This window comes from Pocillopora damicornis, chromosome 9, assembly GCF_964200805.1.
Source record: "Pocillopora damicornis chromosome 9, jaPocDami1.2, whole genome shotgun sequence".
Taxonomy (NCBI): Eukaryota; Metazoa; Cnidaria; class Anthozoa; order Scleractinia; family Pocilloporidae; genus Pocillopora; species Pocillopora damicornis.
Window position 1 is genome coordinate 2478994 of NC_142678.1, and position 20985 is coordinate 2499978.

At 39.4% G+C, this 20985-nt stretch overlaps 3 protein-coding genes across 3 annotated transcripts; all 3 read left to right on the top strand.

Annotated features, from left to right (window-relative positions):
- Positions 1 to 2109: 2109 nt before the first annotated feature.
- LOC113676017 (uncharacterized) lies at positions 2110 to 10887 on the top strand. Its single transcript, XM_027192628.2, has 3 exons — positions 2110 to 4500; positions 5687 to 6200; positions 6911 to 10887. The coding sequence occupies exons 1-3, from the start codon at positions 2251 to 2253 to the stop codon at positions 7327 to 7329; spliced, it is 3183 nt and encodes a 1060-aa protein (XP_027048429.2). The 5' UTR covers positions 2110 to 2250; the 3' UTR covers positions 7330 to 10887.
- A 1534-nt stretch (positions 10888 to 12421) lies between these two features.
- LOC113676020 (uncharacterized) lies at positions 12422 to 17048 on the top strand. The gene is made up of 5 exons (XM_027192633.2): positions 12422 to 13107; positions 14041 to 14209; positions 14766 to 15563; positions 15666 to 15827; positions 16322 to 17048. Exons 1-5 carry the CDS (start codon positions 12766 to 12768, stop codon positions 16486 to 16488), a joined length of 1638 nt encoding a protein of 545 aa, XP_027048434.2. The 5' UTR covers positions 12422 to 12765; the 3' UTR covers positions 16489 to 17048.
- Positions 17049 to 17731: 683 nt separating this feature from the next.
- Positions 17732 to 20320, top strand: LOC113675969 (solute carrier family 35 member G1). The gene is made up of 3 exons (XM_027192571.2): positions 17732 to 18575; positions 19237 to 19482; positions 19949 to 20320. Exons 1-3 carry the CDS (start codon positions 17870 to 17872, stop codon positions 20176 to 20178), a joined length of 1182 nt encoding a protein of 393 aa, XP_027048372.2. The 5' UTR covers positions 17732 to 17869; the 3' UTR covers positions 20179 to 20320.
- The last annotated feature ends 665 nt before the right edge of the window (positions 20321 to 20985 follow it).

The following is a 20985-nucleotide window of genomic DNA, read 5'->3' on the forward strand; positions in this document are numbered from 1 at the left end:
CTACACTGTTTGTATGTACGCTGCACCATTCGACATTACGCTAAGCCATTTCACGCAACGCTACACTGTTTGTATGTACGCTGCACCATTCGACATTACGCTAAGCCATTTCACGCAACGCTACACTGTTTGTATGTACGCTGTACCATTCGACATTACCCTGAGCCATTTCACACAACGTTACACTGTTTTTATGTACGCTGTACCATTCGACATTACGCTGAGCCATTTCCCGCAGCGCTACACCATATGTGTGTACGCTGTACCATTCTACATTACGCTGAGCCATTTGACGCAACGCTACACCGTTTGTGCGTAGGCTGTACTACTCGACGTTACCCTGAACCGTTTAACGCAACGCTACACCGTTTGAGTACTGTATTGCAAATGAGTGCTAAGCTATTCGTAATTGAGCTAGTCCATTTCACAATCTCATGTTCCAACTCAACATGGGCTACTAGACCGTTTCTCATTTGGCTAAACTATTCATGTTTAGGGTGTTCTGTTTCACTAAGGAAAACTAGACTGTCTATAATTTGGCCATGCCATTCCTTTATTAGCTATGCTATCCTGCAACTGATCCTTAAGCCATCTATGTATTTGCTGATCTATTTGACATCCTTGTATTTTTGGTGGTGACGGCCGCCCATAGAATAGATCTATATCCCAATCTCTCGCGGACCACGCAAAGGGAAACCAAAAGCTTTCGGTGGGTAAATCTGTGGTGAGAAAGTTAAATTTTAACTGACGGTGCTTTCCCCTCTAAAAATGGTAAGGATAGAGCCCCTGTGAACGAAGTTGAGGTTACCTCATTTGTATAACATGATTATGGGACTTCCCCTTTTCTCCATGGGGTGGGGCAGTTTGGCACAAGTCTTATTTTCGTTCAGGGCAGGGCAAACACCACCCTACCGCTATCCAACCGGCGTACGTACAAGGTGCTCTTCAGCAACTAGCTGACGTAATCTGTCTTAATTTCTTATTCCAACGATCCCAAAATAGAAGCTTCTCTCCCAATAATCCCTCAAAATCTCAACTCGAATCAGAGAAGACCTAAGAGTTCCTGAAGATGGGTACAAAAAGCCAGCTGCGTTTTCAAAGAAATCGGTTGAATAATTGTAATGGACATGGTAAAATCTCCCCCTTCATCGAAATACGAAAGGAAAAAACTTCTCCGAGATACCGAAAAGTTTGAGACGATAAAAGTAAATGACCGCTTTATCATATTTAAGGAAAGTTACTTTGAATTCGCTGGAATCAGCGGAAACTTTGCCTCAGCGAAGCTGGGTTAGAAACAGATCTTAAATCACGATTCAAGAACTATTAAGGGTGACACTGACATACAGCTCCTTTTTTCTCTTTTTTCCCCTTTTTATCTATTGGATTAAAAGCATGAGAAATGGTAACCTCTCAGTTTGACATAATGGAAAATAAATACTTCTCCTTACTAACCATGATTAGGATAACACTTTTAAGATATACAATTTAGCAATGAATATAAGACCATTCGCAAAAATAAAGAAACGATTGCATTGAATTTATAAAAAGGGAAAATCAATAATTCAAGCTATAGCAAAAAGGAAAACTTAAATTATGTTTTAATCATATCTTTATTTGGAATTTCCTCATAATTTTCTGTCACACTAATGACGACTGTGTATTTTTATAAAACCGGAATTCACTCGTAACCTCGGGAACGGGAGGAGATAAACTTCTTAAACACTCCCAGAGCATAAAATATTTCTTAAGGGGAAGAGGTTAGAGATTTATTTTTGTCACAACGTCACGGCGTGGCTGGTAGTTACGTTTCTAGAATGAGTTGCGGCACTGGGCGGCCCACGCACTGAAGTGCAAGAGATCAAAACAGCTTTTACCCTCTACTTCTCCTCTGTTGCCCACAAAAAGCATGAAAAAAATCTACATATTATATATGTAAGATCAACATCTGCGTTTCATCTTCAAAGGATACGCAATGCCTACATCCTAAAATGGAAAAATCCCGACTTTAGGATAAATAAAAGTCGAAGAGCCGAATCATGCTGGTATCAAGTGTTCGGGAATATTCGCGTCCTATTCGCCTGTTCGGCTATTGTTCATTAAGGCTTACGTCATAGCTCACAATAACTATTTGCTTCGCTTGCACTTCTTACAGTTAAGAGACGTGAAAATATTTACGGGACTTTCTGTTTTGTCATCGTCCGGGTAATTCTAATAAATCCCGAACGGTTGTGTAACACCAGAAGTAAAGAAATGGCATACAGTTCACACGAAAACGAAACTGATCTCGGTGATTCTACAAATGACTGCGACAACACATGCGAAGTTATTTCGTTGCCTTCGGAGTCTGAATTTTCCGCCGTTATTTTTAACAACGTCTCCGAATGCTATCCGCCCGACAGAGATATAGAATGTCGATATACGATAAAAACTTCGGTTAAACCACACTCCAGGGATTGGATTGGGTTGTTCAAAGTTGGATGGCAATCTTCTCGCGAACACTACACGTACGAATGGTCGCCAAAGCCAAATATTCAAAATGGCGAACAAGGAAAACCATTGGTAAACAAGGTTACTTTTCGTCTGAGGTATTTGCCGAAGGCTGACGAAGAGTTTTATCAGTTCTGCTATGTCACCTATGCAGGAGATGTAAGAGGGGCAAGTGTTCCCTTTCAGATTAAAACCAAACCCGCGATGGAACAAGTAGAGCTCGAGTGTTGCGAAATGGAAGATGACGAGGGTACATCAATTATGGTTGTCAAGAACAAAACGGCTATTTTGGAAGAATCGCTTGTACGCGCTTTGGAAGAGGTTTCTGCTTTGAAAGCATCTAAAGAAGCAACGCTAGCAGATTTCCATAAGGCGAATGAGAAAGTGATGGAGTTAGAATTGCAGAAAGCAGATTTGACATCCGGTTTGAAAGAAATCGAGAAAAAAGCGTCAAGCTTGGAGCAAACTTATGCTCAGACCAACATCGCTTTGGAAGAAGCGCAAGAAAGGAACAGAGCGCTTGAAAGTACAATCAACGATCTGAAGACAATAGAGGAAAATTCAAACAGGAAGATTGTGGAATTGACGAAGATTGTCGAGGAAGAACGTGCGCAGAGCTCTCAAGTGGAGAAAAACACGGAAAAATTAGAAGTGGAGAGGAAACAATACTTAGAGAGTATGACCGCCGATCGCCAGATGATTGAAAAACTACAGAACGACTTGAAAAACAAAGATGAAGAAATCAATGCATTGAAGGCTCGTTTGACAGAGTTCAAAACAAGGGCAAAGTCTGAATGCACAGAATTAAAGGAGAAGTTGGAGAAAGCAAACAGTGCAAATGGAAGACTAGATGAGAAGCTGTTACAGATGACAGAGGAGAACGGTGTCCTTAAGAGAAAACTTGAAGAAGATTCTGAGCGTCTGACCAAAAAAGTGCGAGAATTGAATGTTGAGTTGAAGAATAAACAAACTGAACTGGAAAGAGCAAGAGAGGAAGTTGGAAACTGCAAGCAAATGATTGAGGAAGTGGAAAGAGCCAAAGCAGAAATATTAAGGGATGCAACACATGAAGCAGAATTGCTAGGCAACACAATGGAAAAGTTTCAAGGAGATGTAAAAGAAAAGCAAGAGCTCATCCATCAACTTGAGTGTGAACTGGAAGATGCTAACTCCCAGCTTGCTCAGGAAAAAGGCAAGGTTACTGCTTTGGAGGAAGACTACGAGTCTGTAATCAGAGCTCTGCATGACCAACTGGAAGGAGAGAAGGCCTTAAATCAATCCCTGTGTTCTCAGTCTGATCGCAACCTAGCCAGTCTCCAGGCTCAAGTACAAAAGCAGCTAGAGGCCAACATGGAACTGAGTCAGCAGCTCGAGGGAAAAAATGCTGAAATGAGGGGGCTGTGTGAAGAGCTGGATCACTGCAAGAAGCAGCTGCAATCTGCTGAGGAGAAGGCCCAAATAACTTCAGTCAAACTAAGTTCTGTCAGTGCTGAAGTCAGTGCACTAAAGATAGATAAGGAGACTCTCCAGACAACATTATCAGATACTCAAGGGGCAAGTGTGCAATCAACCAGAAACTCGGCTGCTTCCATGCATGCACTCAAGACTGCTCACTCTCATCTGGAAAAGAAATACTTGAAAGTAAAAAAGGAGATGGATGAAATGTGGAGGGAAAGAAATGAGCTTAAGAGGACCATTGCAAGTTTCCAAGGAAGTGTCCCATCAGATGACCTGTGTCTTCAACTCGAAGAACTGAGGGCAAACAATGAAGATTTGCGCATGAGACTCAAGATGGGAGAAGAAGCATTCAAGGGAAAATTTGTGGAGTGCCACAGATTGCAAGCGCAGTTGAACAAACAAATGAAGGGCTCAACAATGCAATTGTCAGAAGATAACTCACCACCAGAGATGCAGACTCAGGTTATCATGCTGCAGAAGGCTTTGGAGGAGGAAAGAAAAGCATTAGAGAGAGAAAAAAATACAGTGTCACAGAAGAATGAGCAAATACATCAGGTATGTTGTTGTTGTTCTCACCAATGTTATTGATAACAAATTTCTCCTCACTAACTGTAGTGTGGAAGAATTCCTTAATATGCAAGACCTGTATAAACCAAGTGATAAGAAGTCTATTTAATATTTCCCTAAATAAGCTAACAGTTCTGAATAATATTTACAAGTGATAGGCAAAAGAAAAATTTAAGATGAGATGATTTCAAAGGAATAATATTTTAAAGGTGTTCAAAGTTAAGGTTAGAAATGAACACATGTTGACAAATTGAGTGGGTGTTTAAGTTATTGATAAAGGTTCTTTTCACTCATTGGTGGCAAGTGATGTAAGAGTAATTTAATTTGTTGTTGACTCAGCAAATGTTTTTGCTAAATAAGCTTTAATCACCAGATTTACATCTAGGTTTAGCCCCTAAGAAGAAGGAAACTATTATTTTGCTTTTCTCACACAACAAGAATTCATCTTTAATTCTGAAAGATCAAGAATCCTCATGTGGTATTTTGTTAGAGAGAATTCTAAGCCAGACTCTCAGAAATGTTGATAAACCAATTTTTTTCTTATCTACTTTAAACTGATTTTTAAACAGAATGGAAAGACTAGTGATTACTACAACTGTTATTTATAAGAGGATGGTTCCTATTTTTTGCTGATGATCTCATATCTCTCAAGCAGGCTGAAATAATGTGACTTCATTTACCCACTGTGATCTTTGTTCAGTTATTCCTGAGATAGACATACATCTTACTAGATTACATGATAAGCATCCTTTTGATTAGTAGCTTTTAAGGCAGGGTTTTTTTTCCCCATTTAACTGTCACATCAATGAATATATTGTCTGAGCAAAGTGTAATGTTCTCTTTACTTCCTATTCAAAAGCATACTGTCTTATTTTTTAAGTTTGTTTTATTGCTATCCTAGTTTAGTTATTAGTTTCCCCTTGCAATATTAGTGGGGTCATGAAAATAAAGGAAATGATTGCCAGTGAAATACATTCTTTATCTATAAACAGGTCCTCCTTATTAGTACCCTACGAAAAACATTATGATTTATAGAGCATGTATCCTGATGTTAGAGTGTAAAGGGTAAATGCTGAATTAGAGTCCTCAGTCCTCTTGGTGAAAAGAACAATATCAGGGAAGATCATCCTTAACCTTTGAGTTATTTTATCAATTGTAATTTTCTTTCAACCAGTTGATGTTGGAGATTTCTGAGTTGAAAGTTCAAGTTCCAGGAATTGAATGTTCAGAGCTGCAGAAAACCAACCAGATTGAGCAAATCCCAGTTGTACAAGAACTGCTTGCAAAAGTGGCTGAGTTGGAGAGAATCTTGGAAGATGAAAAACAGCAAAAACAAAGTGTCATCCAAGAGATAGTTAACCTACAAGAGGAATTGAAAAGGAAGGATGAAGAGATACAAAATGCTGCAGAGAATCTTCAAAGCACACAAGAGGCACTCTCCAAAGAACAGGCAGAGAGAGAGACACTTGGTGAGGAGGCAAGAATGAAGATCCAGGAACTTGAGGCCAGTGAGAAGAAGCTTGTTCTGAAGAACAAAGAGCTCTCAAGAGAAGTGGAAAGATGGAAAAAAGAAGTTGACCTCTATGTAGAAGCAGAATCCAGACTGATGGAAAATAAATCTGAAGACACAGAAGTAACCACAGAACAACCACAACCTCAAGCAGCAGGAGAACAAACTCCTACATCAGGTATTATCACAATTCAACCCTTCAACCCTTTAGACTGACTAGCATATCATATCTTGTTATAGTATCATCCCTGAATCAAACAATGAGGCCACAAGAATAAATGAACTGATCACCAACTAAAGAAGCTCTTGATTTTTAAGTAGATTCTTTAGTCAGCACCTAGGAAACATAGATAACAGTATGGAGAATATGCATTCTGATGTTAGGGTGCAAAGGTATTTTGTGTGACTTAGTGTACGTCTTCATCAAAACAGTTCTAAGTTATTCTGGTTTGAGTTCATGGAAAGGTAATTGAAAAATGCAGAAGTAGATTCAAAAGAAAAACTGGTTTATTGTGACCAATTCTATTAAAAATTTCAGGTGAAAATTTCCTGATTGTGCTTTTCTTCAATGCATTGGTACTGATGTTGCTAAATAATGTCAAGTCCATCTTTTTTTTTTGTTTTTTTTTGGGACAACCAAGACAACCAAATGTATTAGCCTGATGAATCCACAAAATCTTGTGTCATTTTTCCATGCATAATCATTTTATAACAAAGTAAGTAATGAATTGCAAAGACAACAAAGAAATCTATGTACAACAACCTGGAAAACTTTTCAGTGCAGTACTAGGCCATGGCCACTCTAACATAGGTTTCTTCCAGCCTTACTTCATATCCTTGTGGCAATGTTTATACAAAGACCTTTCTTTGTTATGTTACCTTCCACAGTTCCTACCAACTTGCCAAAGCGTGGACCCTTGCATGGAATCATCAGTCGTATTATTCCTTCAGCACCAGTTCCAGGCACCCCTCAGCCTTGGGTTCTCGTCCAACACCAACCCGAACCAAGGCCTCAAAGCTCTCCAGTTGCGGTTCCTCCTCAGGCTTCTCCTCATGTCCCTTTTCAGGTCCCCCCTCAGGTCCCTATCCCATACCCTACTCAGTACCCTACTCAGATGCCCCTTTCTGCATCAGAGCCCCAGCATCCAACTTCCCCTCCTCCAAGTGCCCCTGCACTGACTGCAGCTTCTGCGCCTTCTGTTCTGGAGCCAGAAGTGCCACAATGTCCACAATGTCCGGTTTGTAAGGCTCTTTTGCCTCCAAGTATTAACAGAGATGAGCATGTTAATAGCCATTTCAAGGATTGAGTTTTTTTGGTATATTTTCAGGTACATTTAAGAAGCAATTAGCACTTACAATGATAATAATGATCAGTAGCTTTGAGCTAATTAAGAGCAGTATAACTTGTAGTAATGTGGACAACATTAGATAATGGTCAAACCATTGTATTCAGAGGTTGGTTAGTTTAGGGGGAGGGGGGTTGGATAAAACAGGGTACTGTTTAGATGAAAAACTATACTATACATGAGGATTGCAACACAACTGGTTGTGAGTTGTTCATAGCGAGGAAGGCCTAGCTGCTTTTTTCATTGTTTGATAGTAGTAAGCAATGGCTACCATATTCCTGGTTGAGCTCATGCTGCCAATCACAAATTTTTTTCTCCACAATGAATTTGTCAATCATGGAAAATCAGATCTGAGCATGTTGATGTCGCTGCACCCTGCAATGACTCTGATGTTATTCAAGGCAACCATGATGGCCTAAAGAAGGCAAAAAATGTAATGATGATTAGGCCAGGATATCCAAAAAAGAGAAGATAAACTAGGAACAAAAAAAAATGATCTTTTGTTATGATCCAGCTTTTCCCATTCACATGAAAACAATTAAATTTTATTTAAAATGATAATTGCCTAGTGTGACTTTTATGAGCTTGGGCAAACTTGGCAGTATTTGGATATAACTTCAAAGAGAATTAACCAGTAAATTTCTTTTGTTATTAGTTTTTGTACTACATAATGAGTATGTTATTTGAAACTGAGGTGAATGATTTCTTATTTTATTGCATTTAACCCACATAAATCAAGTTTTTTTTAAAGGGGTGTGTGAATTAGATATAAAACATTTCATCACTCCAAACTGAGAGGAAACATCAATAGATAGATTCAAACAGAGCACTCAAACAACTCTTCTGAGAAACTACAGGTGTATATACTAGACATGCAATTTACACAACCAACTTCAAGGTGGTTTCATTGAAAAGCTTGCTAATTGATAATTAATCATTGCATATACATTCAGTAAAGTGTGACTTTGTCCATTGTAGTCATGACAACTTTTTTTTTGTCCTAATTGTTTTCTGTGGCTCAACCATCACCATTTGTATCACTGACACAATCAGGGTATCTGACCTGAACTTCTTTAAAATGGAAGTTTTTAGCTTTGGACTTGAATAACTGTGTGAATCTCAAATATATCAGTTGTATCCAGCGTGTAATTTTCACCAATCCCTTAAGTTGTTTTATCAGTTATATAAAAAAAATTGCATGTTGAAAGTTGGGAACTTCAGCACAGATATTTTTGGCAATGTGGATATAAGTGGAAGGAGAATGCAAACTTCTCATGGCTTGCTTTTTTAATTAATAAATCAGTTGGAGAGGCCTAGTCTTAGCAGTTTGATGACACCCCCTGCCAAAAATAAATAGATAAACAATCTGCAGCTTGTGCAAGGGGAAAAAACCCTCAACTTTTAGTTGCCATTGACCCCTCAAAAATGTCTGTGTTAAAGCTCCTCAACACTAGTTCTGTAATCTGTCTGTTCTTTAAGAGTGATTACTTTTATGTGTCACTAAAAGGGCAAATAGTGTAAACAGTGTTTTGCCCTGTGAACACTACTGTGTGGAATTTTCTTCAGGGGTAGCCTTTGGGGGAAATTCCTTTGTTCATGGTGAGACTAACCACAAAATTAAGGGAAAAAAATTTACTCTAGTGTAAGAAAATACTGAGGTGAATATTGTAGAAACAAATTCAAGTTTCTGCACTCTATGCGATGATCCATAGGTGGGCTTTTGTAAGGGATGGCTCATAGGAAGTGATTTAATTTAGTAAATTGTTGAAGTGAATTTTTTAGTTAATATGTAGGCATGTAAGGAGGTCATGACTCAATTTTGTTTCAAAGTGCCTTGTATAACTCCAAAAGGACAAGGCAAAAATTGAAGGTGTGCATGGAAAAACTGTGCAACTTTGGAGACTGTTTAATTCTGTTTCTAAACTGTCCATTATTTCCTTGTGAAGTACAAGGAGAACTTGATGTGGCAGCAGTGTTTATTTCATGCATCTTTACTATTAGTAAAAAGTCTTTAATTAGTAACAGTCTTTAACAAAGCATGTGTGCATGAATTTAAGGTAAAGGCTATTTGCATTATATCTCAATTCTCACCAATCATGGCATACACATCTCTATTAATTTGACATAATGAGATTTTGAAGTCTTGAGTAATTTTTGGCTGGAACACAGATCTGAAACATATCTGTGCAATATTTGAAGATGTCAACCTCAGAACAGCTGCCCATGATAAAGATATCATGTGGACTAGTATATAAATAAGAATAAGTAATAACCTTAGTTGTCATGAATGCCACAATTGCTTTCTTTATGAGCAGATCACAACATTAATCATCTTTAGCCATCTCCATTACAAGGATGGCCCACTTGGGCTACACAGCATCTCAAGATGTGTTTGGCAGGTAGAAAGCCTCTCCCTGCAAATATCATTGTCTCACTCAACACACTAGCAACTTCCGGTTCTGTGGGTGTTGTGAAGATAACAAGAAACGGGGCTGTCCTGGTGTACCGGTACACGAGGGAATTCCTTTTGTTTTCATAACCATACATGGAGTTATGACGCAGTTCGTTAATGTTTCCTTCTTTTGTGTACCGGTATATACGAGGACACAACCCAAGAAACAGTCGGAAAGACTGTTACAAAAGTGTCATCTTGCAAACCTGGTGATCTAATTCAGGCCTCGATTTGCAACAATACTTTTGGGAAGGAGTGTCTCTACTTCTTACTTATTAGGTCTGGGAATAAAGGGTGGGTAGTATTCTAAAAGTGGGTCTGATTTCTCGAGAATGATGGTACTTTACCTTCTATAAATATTTACTAAGTAGCTTCAAGAGAAAACAGCTTCAGCAGCAGTAAGGCTTGTGAAAGTGAAACTGAAACTGCATACGTTGTCGGTGTTATCGAACAGAATTTGTAAATAGTATATTGAGTCGATATAAGCTGTATTTAGGGCATAATTTGTAATGTAATAATTTGGTTGCTCAGGGCATTTAAGTAATTGAGTGTATCCCTTGTACGTTTTGACTGACGATAGTTGCCAGTTTAGTTAACTAAGCCTTAAAAATGACCAGTGTTAAATTTCTCCTCACCATAATACTGCAAAATCATTTTTTAAAGATCACGAGAATTAAGGAAATAATTGCCAACTTAAGAAGCTTTAATGGTTAAACAAATTCTCCTTTTCAGAACCAAAGGAAATGTCTAGAAAAGAGTATGGAGAATATGAATATCGGTCTTAGTGTGTAAAGGGTTAACTTGTATACTGGCAGAGAAGAAAACGCTTTTTATAGTTATATTCTTTCCTTTGCTTTGTAGCCCTCTTGTCAACAGCTCTTTACGTAGATAGTGATCCAATGCTGTTTTGTTCTGCTATGATGAGTAGTTTCGTTATTGTTCCATCTGTTGTACTCAGCTAGATTTGTGATTCATTGCTCCACCTAATAATTTTATTAACCTACAAATAATAAACCTATTCCTGTGTACGCTACACGTAAATTAAAAAAAAATCTGATTAACCTGAACTTAGTTTGCGAGGTGACTTTGTTAAGCATGCTTAAGAGAGGAAACAAGCGAGGCGGTTTCTCCCGCGCTCCGGTCCTCGCGTATGTAATCATTAGACCCACTGCTGATAAGTGCAAACTCGCATCTGATTTGTAACTCTAGGGACTCTCGCAAACTTTCTTTGTAACTTCCAGCTCGTTTTGCGAAGAACTCAACCTCATCAGGAAAAGACAATGGGAGTGTTGAGCCCAAATGTGAAAGAAAAGAGCGAGGTTAAAATAGTGTAACAGTACACGATGAAAAGAGATGTCCCACAACACCAATGGGAGAGAGTGGGGTTAAGATGGATGTCAATGCCTTATGCCTCTTGGCAAGGGATCTTGTGGGTAATGAAGAATCCGGAGAAACTTTTAGGAATTTTTCAAAAGCGTTGTGTTCCGGCATGTTTATGTGCTCTCTATTCATATGCATAATATCCTTCAAGGTTCGCTGCAGATGAAATAAAATTAAACTGAACAAAAAAAGCCGATATCATCGTAATGCGGTTAGCGATCTGAAACGGTATGAGGCAATGCTGACACGTTTCCTCCGCGGAAAAAATCCCCGTGATTACAAGATTTTGTCATATCTTTTTCAAGTTTGTTAGTTTTTATAATAAGACATTTCAGAGTTGTTCGTTGTTGTTGTCGTTTTTTTTTTTTCCATAATATTGATTTATCAGACCAGCGAAGCCTCGTAATCTACCATTTATTTTTTTATCATCTGGGGGGAAGGGGTTTGGAGAATTTTGGTTGTGTCGCAATAAATTTACCTGATCCTTGCAAGAAGCTTTGTAGTATTCTAATGATCTCCCCAAAGTGACGGTCAATTTTCTTAAGATCCGCTTTACACTATGTCAAAGACGACTAATCTTCCCTCTGTTCACCAAGAATATTGTGGGACTCCCCAAAACCCTCCTACCCCATCCCAGGTGAAAAATATTGACCGGTCTATCAAGTTCGCAAGGGCTGTTACATAACATCGTATGAAGGCAGAACTAATTCTTTGTTAAATATAGTCTCGAAGAATCCGCAAATTAAACTATGTTGAGTTTTCCAACCAACCTTCCTTTCTGTCACGCAATGTCAGGGTGACTATAGTTGGTACTCGGTAGTGAGGGAACGTAATGTGTGACAAAACCACACGGCGGAAGCCACAACACCTTCTGTAAGCGCAGACTGAAGAGCACCCTTTGGGTGCTCTTACAGTGAAGTATTCAATTTCAGAAGAGCAAAGAAAGAATACTTGAGAGACTCAAAGCTGGAAAATTATCTGATTCACAACAAGGCAATTCGTTTCTGGAAATTTGTTTCCAACTGCAGAATTACTATACCCTCTCTTGCCTATGTGGAAATCACGCATGGGTCTTATTACCTTATATAAATTGTAAAATTTATTTATTTTGTTAAAAATTCAACACCAACTATTAAATTTGTGTATTCGAATTTTTATTTTCCGCCTGCTCTATTCATTCAAGTTTCATATTTAGAAGGTCGAAGGTCATGTGGCGGGTTTAATTTTCATACGTGGTGGCAACTCATGTTTCTCACAAGGGTAATTGATACGGTGCTTAAGCTGCTAGCTGTATACATCAATTTGTTAATCTCTTCTACTGTCGACGCTACTATGATATCTTAGAATTTTGACTATATTTTATTAATCGGCAAGAACAAATCTCCTTTTCTTTTAAAGATTGTATCACAGTGCCAACCCTCTTATATTTTCTCTGGCATATCATGAACGAGACATAGACAGATAGCTCCAGTGTCTTTCCGTGTGGGGGAGGAAATTCCTTTTTTCTGAGGAAATTAGTAGTGAATTAACGCAGATTCCACGGAAGTTAAGTCCTGCAGTCCAAAATGGAAGAGATAGACAGCTTGATTCAGTCTCTTATGGAGAAAGAAATTCCTGATGGGCGACAGGCTTTGAAAGATGGGCACGAAAATCTGGCGAAAGTCGCAGCTTACTGCGAACAGAAATATCGAGACGCAAACAAGCATCACGCTTTACCGGGCTCAGATAAAGCAAAGGCTTTCGAAGAAACAAGGGCTGTTCTGGAAGAGACGAAAAAGTTCGCTACACAGTCGCTAGCAAGCGTGGCTTATCAGATAAACTCTTTAGCCCTCAGCATGTTGAATTTGATGGATAATCAAGCTTTAAAGGTGGAGGGACTGGAGGCAACGGTTCATCTCTTTGGACAGGTTGGTTTGTGTTTGATTCTTTTAGAATTCCACGCGCGCGCACGAAAGTTTCTCTTAAAGCTTTACACAACTATTCCTTCAAATTATTACTTCCTACGAAGCATGTGGGAACTACTAATATTAAATAATAATTATGGGGGTTCTAACGTTGTCGTATCGAGAGAAGTAATTAGCCATTTCCGGGGCCCGGCTTCGTTCTCAGCTTTTCGAAAACAAATCCTTTTGGGAGTAAAACAATGATTTTGATTGCGATGTAGAGAAATCGCGACCCTTTTTCTGAAGCAAATATAAATATTCCTTCAAGAGCAATTCATGTTCTCTGATCTTGAATAAACATTTCTTAAAAATGCTTTCAGCGATTCTAATTTTCTTCCTTAACCAAATATTGACAGAACTCCACTCTTTGCGAGTCTGACATCATTGTCACGTTTTGATGGCTTTAACAAACCCATTCTATCCATAGATCTAAATAGAAATTCTCCCTCCCATCAATCTTATATTTATCATATTTCAGCCGTGAGAATTTAGCATTAAATCAACCAATGTCTTCAGAATTGATATTTTTCTCTCTTCCTACAACTTTTTCGCTCACAGTGCATTAATATGTTAGGAGAAATTACTAATTGGTCATTCTTACAGGTTAATAGATAAAGATCTCTTTATAGAACCTTAAACCCAAACACTGGTATGCATATTCTCCATACTGTTCTCTATACATTTCTTAAGGTGCTGACAAGGAGAATTTGCTTAACAATCAAAAGCTTTAGTTGGTGATCATTTTGTTTATTCTCATGATCTTCATATGTGATTCAGGGGTGATATTGTAAGGAGAATTTAGATGCTAGTCACTCTCTGGGGACAAAGGGGCAACTCAATATGAAATTTTTATATCAATGAATGACAAGTAGGAAATATTCATTGTTTTGCATTCAGAGTGTTGAAGCTCACAAAGAAAAAGTGGCTCGTCTTAAGATAGGCGCTCTTGGTTCCAACAAGTCAAGGAAAAAGGTACCTAAAATAGTGGCTCCAGCTGAAAAAGAGGAACATGAAACATATGACTATGAGGGCATGCCAATTGATTTTCACAGTCTGGATAATTTAGGTGAATACTTGAAACTTACTAAAATTATCAAGCATGAGTTATTAGACTTCAGTAAAATAACTTTGGTTATCAAAGAGATGCACGCACTCTGATTGGTTAAAGATGACCTTAATTGTTATGCATGTTAGTTCTTGTGTCTCAAGCTCTGATGTTCAAAATGAGAGTGGAGTGAATTTTTGACGTTTCTGTTAGAGAAACACCTGAATAAAATGAGTTTAAAGGAAATGCAGTCAGTTCTGACAGTCACCTAAGGCAATACACAAAAACAACATTCTACTCTCAGGTTGAGTGTTTGTTATTGAATTTCAAGAGAGCTAAGATGGGTACCTGTTTAGCTCAAATGTTCAGAATTAATCAGATTGTTTAAAAAAATTGAAACCAGAATAATTATGATCATCAGAATTTATACTAATGTATGAGTTTCTTGGCATCATTCATTCTTATATCAAAAAAATTTCACCTAATGCCACCAAACACTGCCAGATTTTTTAATCACACAGTTGTTTCACCAGCTTACTCAACAAAGCCATCTATTTGGGTGCTAATGTTTTTGCAGGGAATGGTGCCAAGACAAAGAGCAGATCTCAAGAAAGTCAACAAAGTAGCAAGAAAAAAGGAGGCAGAGGAAGTTCAAGGAGAGCACAATTGACAAATCCCCCACCCCCTCCTGTACCTCCACCTTCTGTACCCTCCTTAGACTCAGATCTGCCCTCTCCCCCCTTGGTGGCAAACCAGGTGACTGCACTGCCAACAGATAATGGTGCTGGGATCCCTCCTCCACCACCATTCCCAACAGGGGTACCTGCTCCCCCACCACCTCCTGGCATCGGAGGCACAGTACCTCCTCCACCACCAGCCCCTGGTATAGGGGGATCAGTACCTCCCCCACCACCTCCCCCCAGTATTGGAGGATCAGTACCATCCCCGCCACCACCCCCAGGTATTGGAGGATCAATACCACCCCCACCACCACCCCCTGGTATTGGAGGATCAATACCACCCCCACCACCACTTCCTGGTCTTGGAGGAGCAGTTGCATCTCCACCTCTGCCTCCTGGTACTGGAGGAGCCATACCACCCCCACCAGCCGTAGGGGGATCAGTACCTCGCCCACCACCACCTCCTGGTGTAGGAGGAGCAATTCCTTCTCCAAGAGCACCCCCTGGTAAATTAGGCACAGTTCCTCCTCCCCCACCACCACCTCCTGCCATGGGAGGAGCAGTTCCCCCACCACCAACACCTGCTGTTGTACCATCCCCACCGACTCCCCCTAGCTCAGGAGGATCAATTCCCGCCCCACCACCACCCCCTCCTTTGCCAAGTGATGGTGCCAATGCTAAGCTATCCAAACCAGGTAAACGAAAAATTAGTAAATTGTTGTATCAGTAATTTGTATCGTTCTTGTTAGTATAAGAACTTACAGACTGACATTTTTAATTTCTTTAATCATAATCAGGCGAAGGTAGTCAAGCCTCCTCACTCCCTCCCTCTGAGGAAGAATACTACCAATCCCCATCATCACTACCAATGCCCGTGCCACAAGAGGATTTGTACCAGGTTCCCTCTGTGCTAACAGGAAAAGGGACCTCTTGCATCCCTAAAAACTACATAGAAAAAGGTAGGTAGATTTTTTTTCGGCGTAATCGACTTTTTATACCGTAAACCTCGGATTTATAGCGCATTAGCGCACTTAACGCGGTCACTTGTCGGTTAAAATTGGTCGATAGGAGGGGTGCTTATTCGAAGGGGTGTTTGTTCGCAAGCAATCGTGTATTTCAGGATTGACAGTACCTAGGCGGATGCATATCTAGGTGATGGGTCTGGGGAGTTCAATTTCTCCCCCCTCCCCTCCCATCAATCCCGTTTGGGTATTTAAATCAAAATTCTTGCAACGCCAGGATCGCATACTACTTCTTAACTTCATGTTTCTAAAATTTGATGATCGTGAAATGTTTCTTAGCTTATTTCAGCCCCAGTATTTAAAAAAATATGTGTTTGGACTCAACCCCCCTTCCACATCAATGATTCCTGGATCTCCCATGCTAAGTATCGATGCTCAGGGTTTGGTCAGAATATGTTGATTATAAAAGCCATTTGTTTTCTTGCTTTCAGTGGTGACCTTGTATGAATATATTCAAGCAAGAGACGACGAGCTTACATTTCAAGAAGGAAAGATCATTTACATCGTCAAGAAACATGATAACGGTTGGTTCGAGGGTGTCATGGAAAATGGAGTAAGTGGCCTCTTTCCAGGAAATTATGTGGAAGTTTGTCTGTGACGACAGACAGCAACATCTTTTACTCGCATAATTGTCTGTGTTACGGAAAAAATCCTGTATATTTGGGCATGCAAATAATGGCAAAGGAAAAGTTCCAGATGGTGATTTCAGTGGCTCTATCAAGTTTTAATAACCGGGAGAAAATGCAAGTAAGGTTCTGCATTTGAATGGTCGGTTTATTTATACACTTTATATCTACGCTGAAACAAGATAAGTTACAGACTTGTTCAAATAGACATGGCTGCATATACAGCAAAAACGTGTTTGTTAAATGTAGCCGAATGCTACCATATATAGGAGGGTTGATCAATACACTCAAATTGAGTCGATTCGGCCAAGTTTGTTTTAATCAAATGGTTTGAACATCGTTATGTAGCTCTAAGAATTTTTTTCAATCTCATTTACGAATAAGTAAAATCGCAGAAAAGAAAGGACAATTTTACATTTAAAGGAAAGAAATTTTTTAAAATTGTTATATACAAGTGGTTAACATTGAGTAACCTTGTAATGTAAATATACGCTACTCTTCAAGATGTTTAATAAACGCCATGCAAACCCAAGGCAAAAATTTGAACTACTCAAAGGAAAACCAGCTTTATCGGGGATTGTGTTGGTTGTGCTTTTCATCCGTCTGTGATTGGTTAAGCAGACTTGCGCTTCCTTCTTAACCAATCAAATAAAGACTAGACACCAATGACGACTTGGTCGCCCATGTTTTCCCAACTGGCTGACCAATCGCCTCGATTTCTTACAAGAGCTTTGAATGGCGCTGGCAAAGGTTAGTCCCGCGGGTTGGTTCGCTTCGGTTTGGATGCCATGGGAAGATATGAAAATAACTTGCGACCATTTTACTGAAAGAAATAAATTACTGCAAAACGCCACAATTCGCTGTTCACAAGGTTAATTGCTGGATTTTATAAGGTCGAGACAAAACATCCTTTCCAAAAACATCCATTCCTAAGCATGATTTATACCTTTTCAGTTATTTTTTTTATCTTATCTCATTGACCAGTCGAATAGCTTTATGTATCATATTATCAACAACTGATGTCACTTGTACCCATATTGGGCCTAGGTTTTCACCGTTTTGGCCGCACGCTGACGAAGCTAACCTAGATTAGTAGCCGCTGTTCGGGTAGTGAGCTAGCGTTCCTCCTTCAACGAGACCTCTCGGAGGGATCAAAGGCCAAATCCGTGAAAACGTCGGAAAACGAGCTAACGACGAAACCGCTGAACTGTCGAATTTTTCCATAGCGACCCACATAAAATTCACCGTCAATGACGTTTATTCCTTTACTTCACCTTTAGCTGGCTTCCTTTTTGCTATATAAAAGTAATTTATCAGTCGGCGGAGAACAAAGAAATCAGAAAGCGATAGAAAATGAGCTCGCCATTTTCTGCTGCTTTTTGGCGAAATAGCCTCAGTAGTTATCAAAATCTAGATGACGCTCCGCCTAAAAGAGTGTGGCGTCTTGGCAGTATCGACGAAGAAACAGACGAGCACGTCTTGTTAGAGAGGGACAGCGAGAGCTTCCGCAATTTCGCGTCTCCCAAAGAAATCGTCAGCCATTGCTGGAGAAATCGCCTGGCGGAAAGGCTCCCTTTGTGGAATCTTCGACAACCCTCATCCTCTCGTCGTCTTCCTTGTTGCAAGTCTGGTCTGGGTCTTATCCTTACCACAGCATCTGGCGTCCTGTTCGCGATAGCATCGCTTTTTGTGAAGCTTTCCAACACGTCGATCCCAGCGTTTGAAATCGTCTTCTTCCGCCTTGTGATCCAAACCGTTCTTGTTGTTCCTGGTGCCATCTGGGCGCGGGCAGACTTGTTGGGCGAGAGGGAACACAGACCATTCCTCGTATGCTTCGGCGCAGTGAATTTTGCTTCTGTCTCTTGCATTTACGGATCGTTCACCAAGCTACCGTTAGGAGACGCAACTGTTTGTATATCGACAACCCCAATTTTTACCGCTCTGGTTGCCTACGTTTTCCTAAAAGAATCTTGGCATATTTTTGACGCAATAGCGACCTTTGTATGTCTGGGTGGAGTGGTCCTTCTAACGAAACCAACATTTCTCTTCGGCTCTTCAGGTAATTTAAATAGATATGCATCATTAATTTTCAGTGTTCTTTTTGTTTTCCCTACCTCAAACAGAAAAGAAAGAGAAAAAAATACCTTATATTGATATTTATTTCAAGAACCAAGTATTTCAATTTTAGTGAAATGTTAAGATCTAGTCGCTTTATCACGACGTTTAACAAAGTATGTGTCGCCTATGATTACGGTTAGATTTTTGTCGTCACAAAATTGTCAAATTAATTCCATATGCCGAGGGTCTGTTCAGTAATAGGTCACAGATGACGTCAAAACGTGGTAAGAGAAAAAAATATGGCACACGAGGCGGAACCGAGTGTGTCGCTCATGTTCCTACCACTTTTTTTAACATGTATGATTTATATACAGACCCACGGCAACAAGGAATATTTTTATTTTATGCGAGAAAAAAAAGCACAATTCTATTAATGGTGATATCATTTATGTGTCTGTCCTTTGAAATATCATTAGTAAGAACCATCAAAATGTATTAAGGTCGTGTAGAATCGATTTTATCAAAACCTTTTAAGATTTTTTAACTCTTCGGGATTGAAACAACCAAAACTTACATGGGAGTATTCATTAACTCGAAGTCAAACACGATTATTTTTTAGAAAATACAATTACAAAACCTTCACTCTATTTTTTTTAATGTAGCAAATCTATCAAGCCACGTGACCGAGTCGTCCCGTCTGATTGGTTATGCTGTGGCACTGTCCGGGGCTGTCGTCCAATCATTGACGTTCGTTATGGTCCGTAAAGTTGGTGGTTCTGTGAGCTTCTACACCAATGTCTTCTACTTTGGCTGGTGCAGTGCACTCCTATCTGGTTTGACCATGTTTGTTTTTCAAAAACCTGTTATTCCGGATTGCGGGACGACAAGGTGGTTCCTTATTGGAGTAGGTAGGGATGCTATCTCGTTTCAGATCAGTAAGGAAGAAATAATGATTCTTAAGAACAGTTTAGATAAGTTAAGCCTTCTGGGCTTTATAGCTCGTTACCTATGGGGGCTATTAAGTTTTCTAAACCATAAATAGCCTGTTCCAGGCGTTCAGTTAACGAAGCGCGATCGTAAACGACGCAATAGTACCTTTTTCACCCGCCTCTAATACCGCGCCGTTTTCCGTCTCGTACCCAGACCTTCCACGGCCAGGCGGTTGTTGCGCTCCGTTTTCCTGTCTGATTAGGCGGCTGAAACAGGCTGTAGCATAAACAGCCAGGAATATTACCACACTCTAGATGAGATGGTAGTTCATTGTGTTATTTTGTGAGACAAGTGATTGCATGAAATTCTATTTTTGTTCTGGAGTTGTCTTTGCATAATCTTTTAAAATTTGCACTTGAACACAGATCTTATTTTTTTCTGCAGCTCTCTGTGGAGTATTCGGAAGTTTCTGCTTGAACCGGGGTCTTCAGTTGGAGAAAGCAGCCCCGGCAGCGCTGATGAGGAATGTAGACATCCTGTTGGCCTTTTTATTTGACTACGCTATCTTTGGACATAAGCCAAGCCTCCTTACTTTGCTTGGGGGTCTGCTTGTGGTGTTGTCAACCGGCGGAGTGGCCCTGGGCAAGTGGTGGAGGTCACGTGATAATTTATGATTATGTACTTCTGAGTGATCAAGGCTTTATCTCGGTTTTTTTAAAGCTTTTTTTCTGAAACTTTTTAAGTATTTCTCCCAAATTAACTTATTATGGCTCCCCTCTTGTTGACGGTAACCACAGATAGGGGCCTGAAAAGAATCGAAAAATCTCGACGGTAGAAAGGAAAGATTTTAAGGCTTTTTAATCCTCTATCTTTTTTTAATTTTGAAATAACATGACAAACACACAATCTGTCTGAAAGTTTTGAAAGATTTTGTTTACAGAGTGAGGACACGCGAGAAAAAAATATATTCAAATTAGCAAACGAAAACAGCAACGCATATTTTGTAACACTTTTTTATTAATTTTTTAAATTTTTTTTTATCTTTTTACTGTTCACCTTTTAACTTCTTTGCTCATGAGTAAAATCCATGTAATTTAATACTAATAAACTGAATACTACTTTCAGTTCGACTGAAAATGTTTTTTGAGGGAAGCATTGAGACACCAAATATGAGAGGTTCTCAATGAGAAAATAAACTGAAAGACACAAGCACCTACTCGGAAAATAAATCATCATCCGAGAAATCCTTACCGATGTGGCAACTGTGATCTTTCTGATTGGTATTTCAGATCATTTACTTGTGACGTAGAAGATTCGTGGAAGCTGAACCACAAAAAGTCTTCGTTTACGAGATTTAAAAATCTGGAGGTGGAAATTTTTCGACATGATGTAAATTGACAGGCAATTATTTTTAACAAGGTCTACTCACCTTTGGGATTTCTTTTCTTCGAGTGTGCATCATGACTGACAAAAACCGCTTT

What these genes read in the sequence shown, in the direction of transcription:
- LOC113676017 (XM_027192628.2), top strand. Translation starts at nt 2,251, where the DNA reads ATGGCATACAGTTCACACGAAAACGAAACTGATCTCGGTGATTCTACA. An exon ending in AGAATGAGCAAATACATCAG is followed by an intron (nt 4,501 to 5,686) that starts GTATGTTGTTGT and finishes TCTTTCAACCAG; the next exon opens with TTGATGTTGGAGATTTCTGA. An exon ending in AGAACAAACTCCTACATCAG is followed by an intron (nt 6,201 to 6,910) that starts GTATTATCACAA and finishes TACCTTCCACAG; the next exon opens with TTCCTACCAACTTGCCAAAG.
- LOC113676020 (XM_027192633.2), top strand. Translation starts at nt 12,766, where the DNA reads ATGGAAGAGATAGACAGCTTGATTCAGTCTCTTATGGAGAAAGAAATT. An exon ending in CGGTTCATCTCTTTGGACAG is followed by an intron (nt 13,108 to 14,040) that starts GTTGGTTTGTGT and finishes TTTTGCATTCAG; the next exon opens with AGTGTTGAAGCTCACAAAGA. An exon ending in TCACAGTCTGGATAATTTAG is followed by an intron (nt 14,210 to 14,765) that starts GTGAATACTTGA and finishes ATGTTTTTGCAG; the next exon opens with GGAATGGTGCCAAGACAAAG.
- LOC113675969 (XM_027192571.2), top strand. Translation starts at nt 17,870, where the DNA reads ATGAGCTCGCCATTTTCTGCTGCTTTTTGGCGAAATAGCCTCAGTAGT. An exon ending in ATTTCTCTTCGGCTCTTCAG is followed by an intron (nt 18,576 to 19,236) that starts GTAATTTAAATA and finishes TTTTTAATGTAG; the next exon opens with CAAATCTATCAAGCCACGTG. An exon ending in GTGGTTCCTTATTGGAGTAG is followed by an intron (nt 19,483 to 19,948) that starts GTAGGGATGCTA and finishes TTTTTTCTGCAG; the next exon opens with CTCTCTGTGGAGTATTCGGA.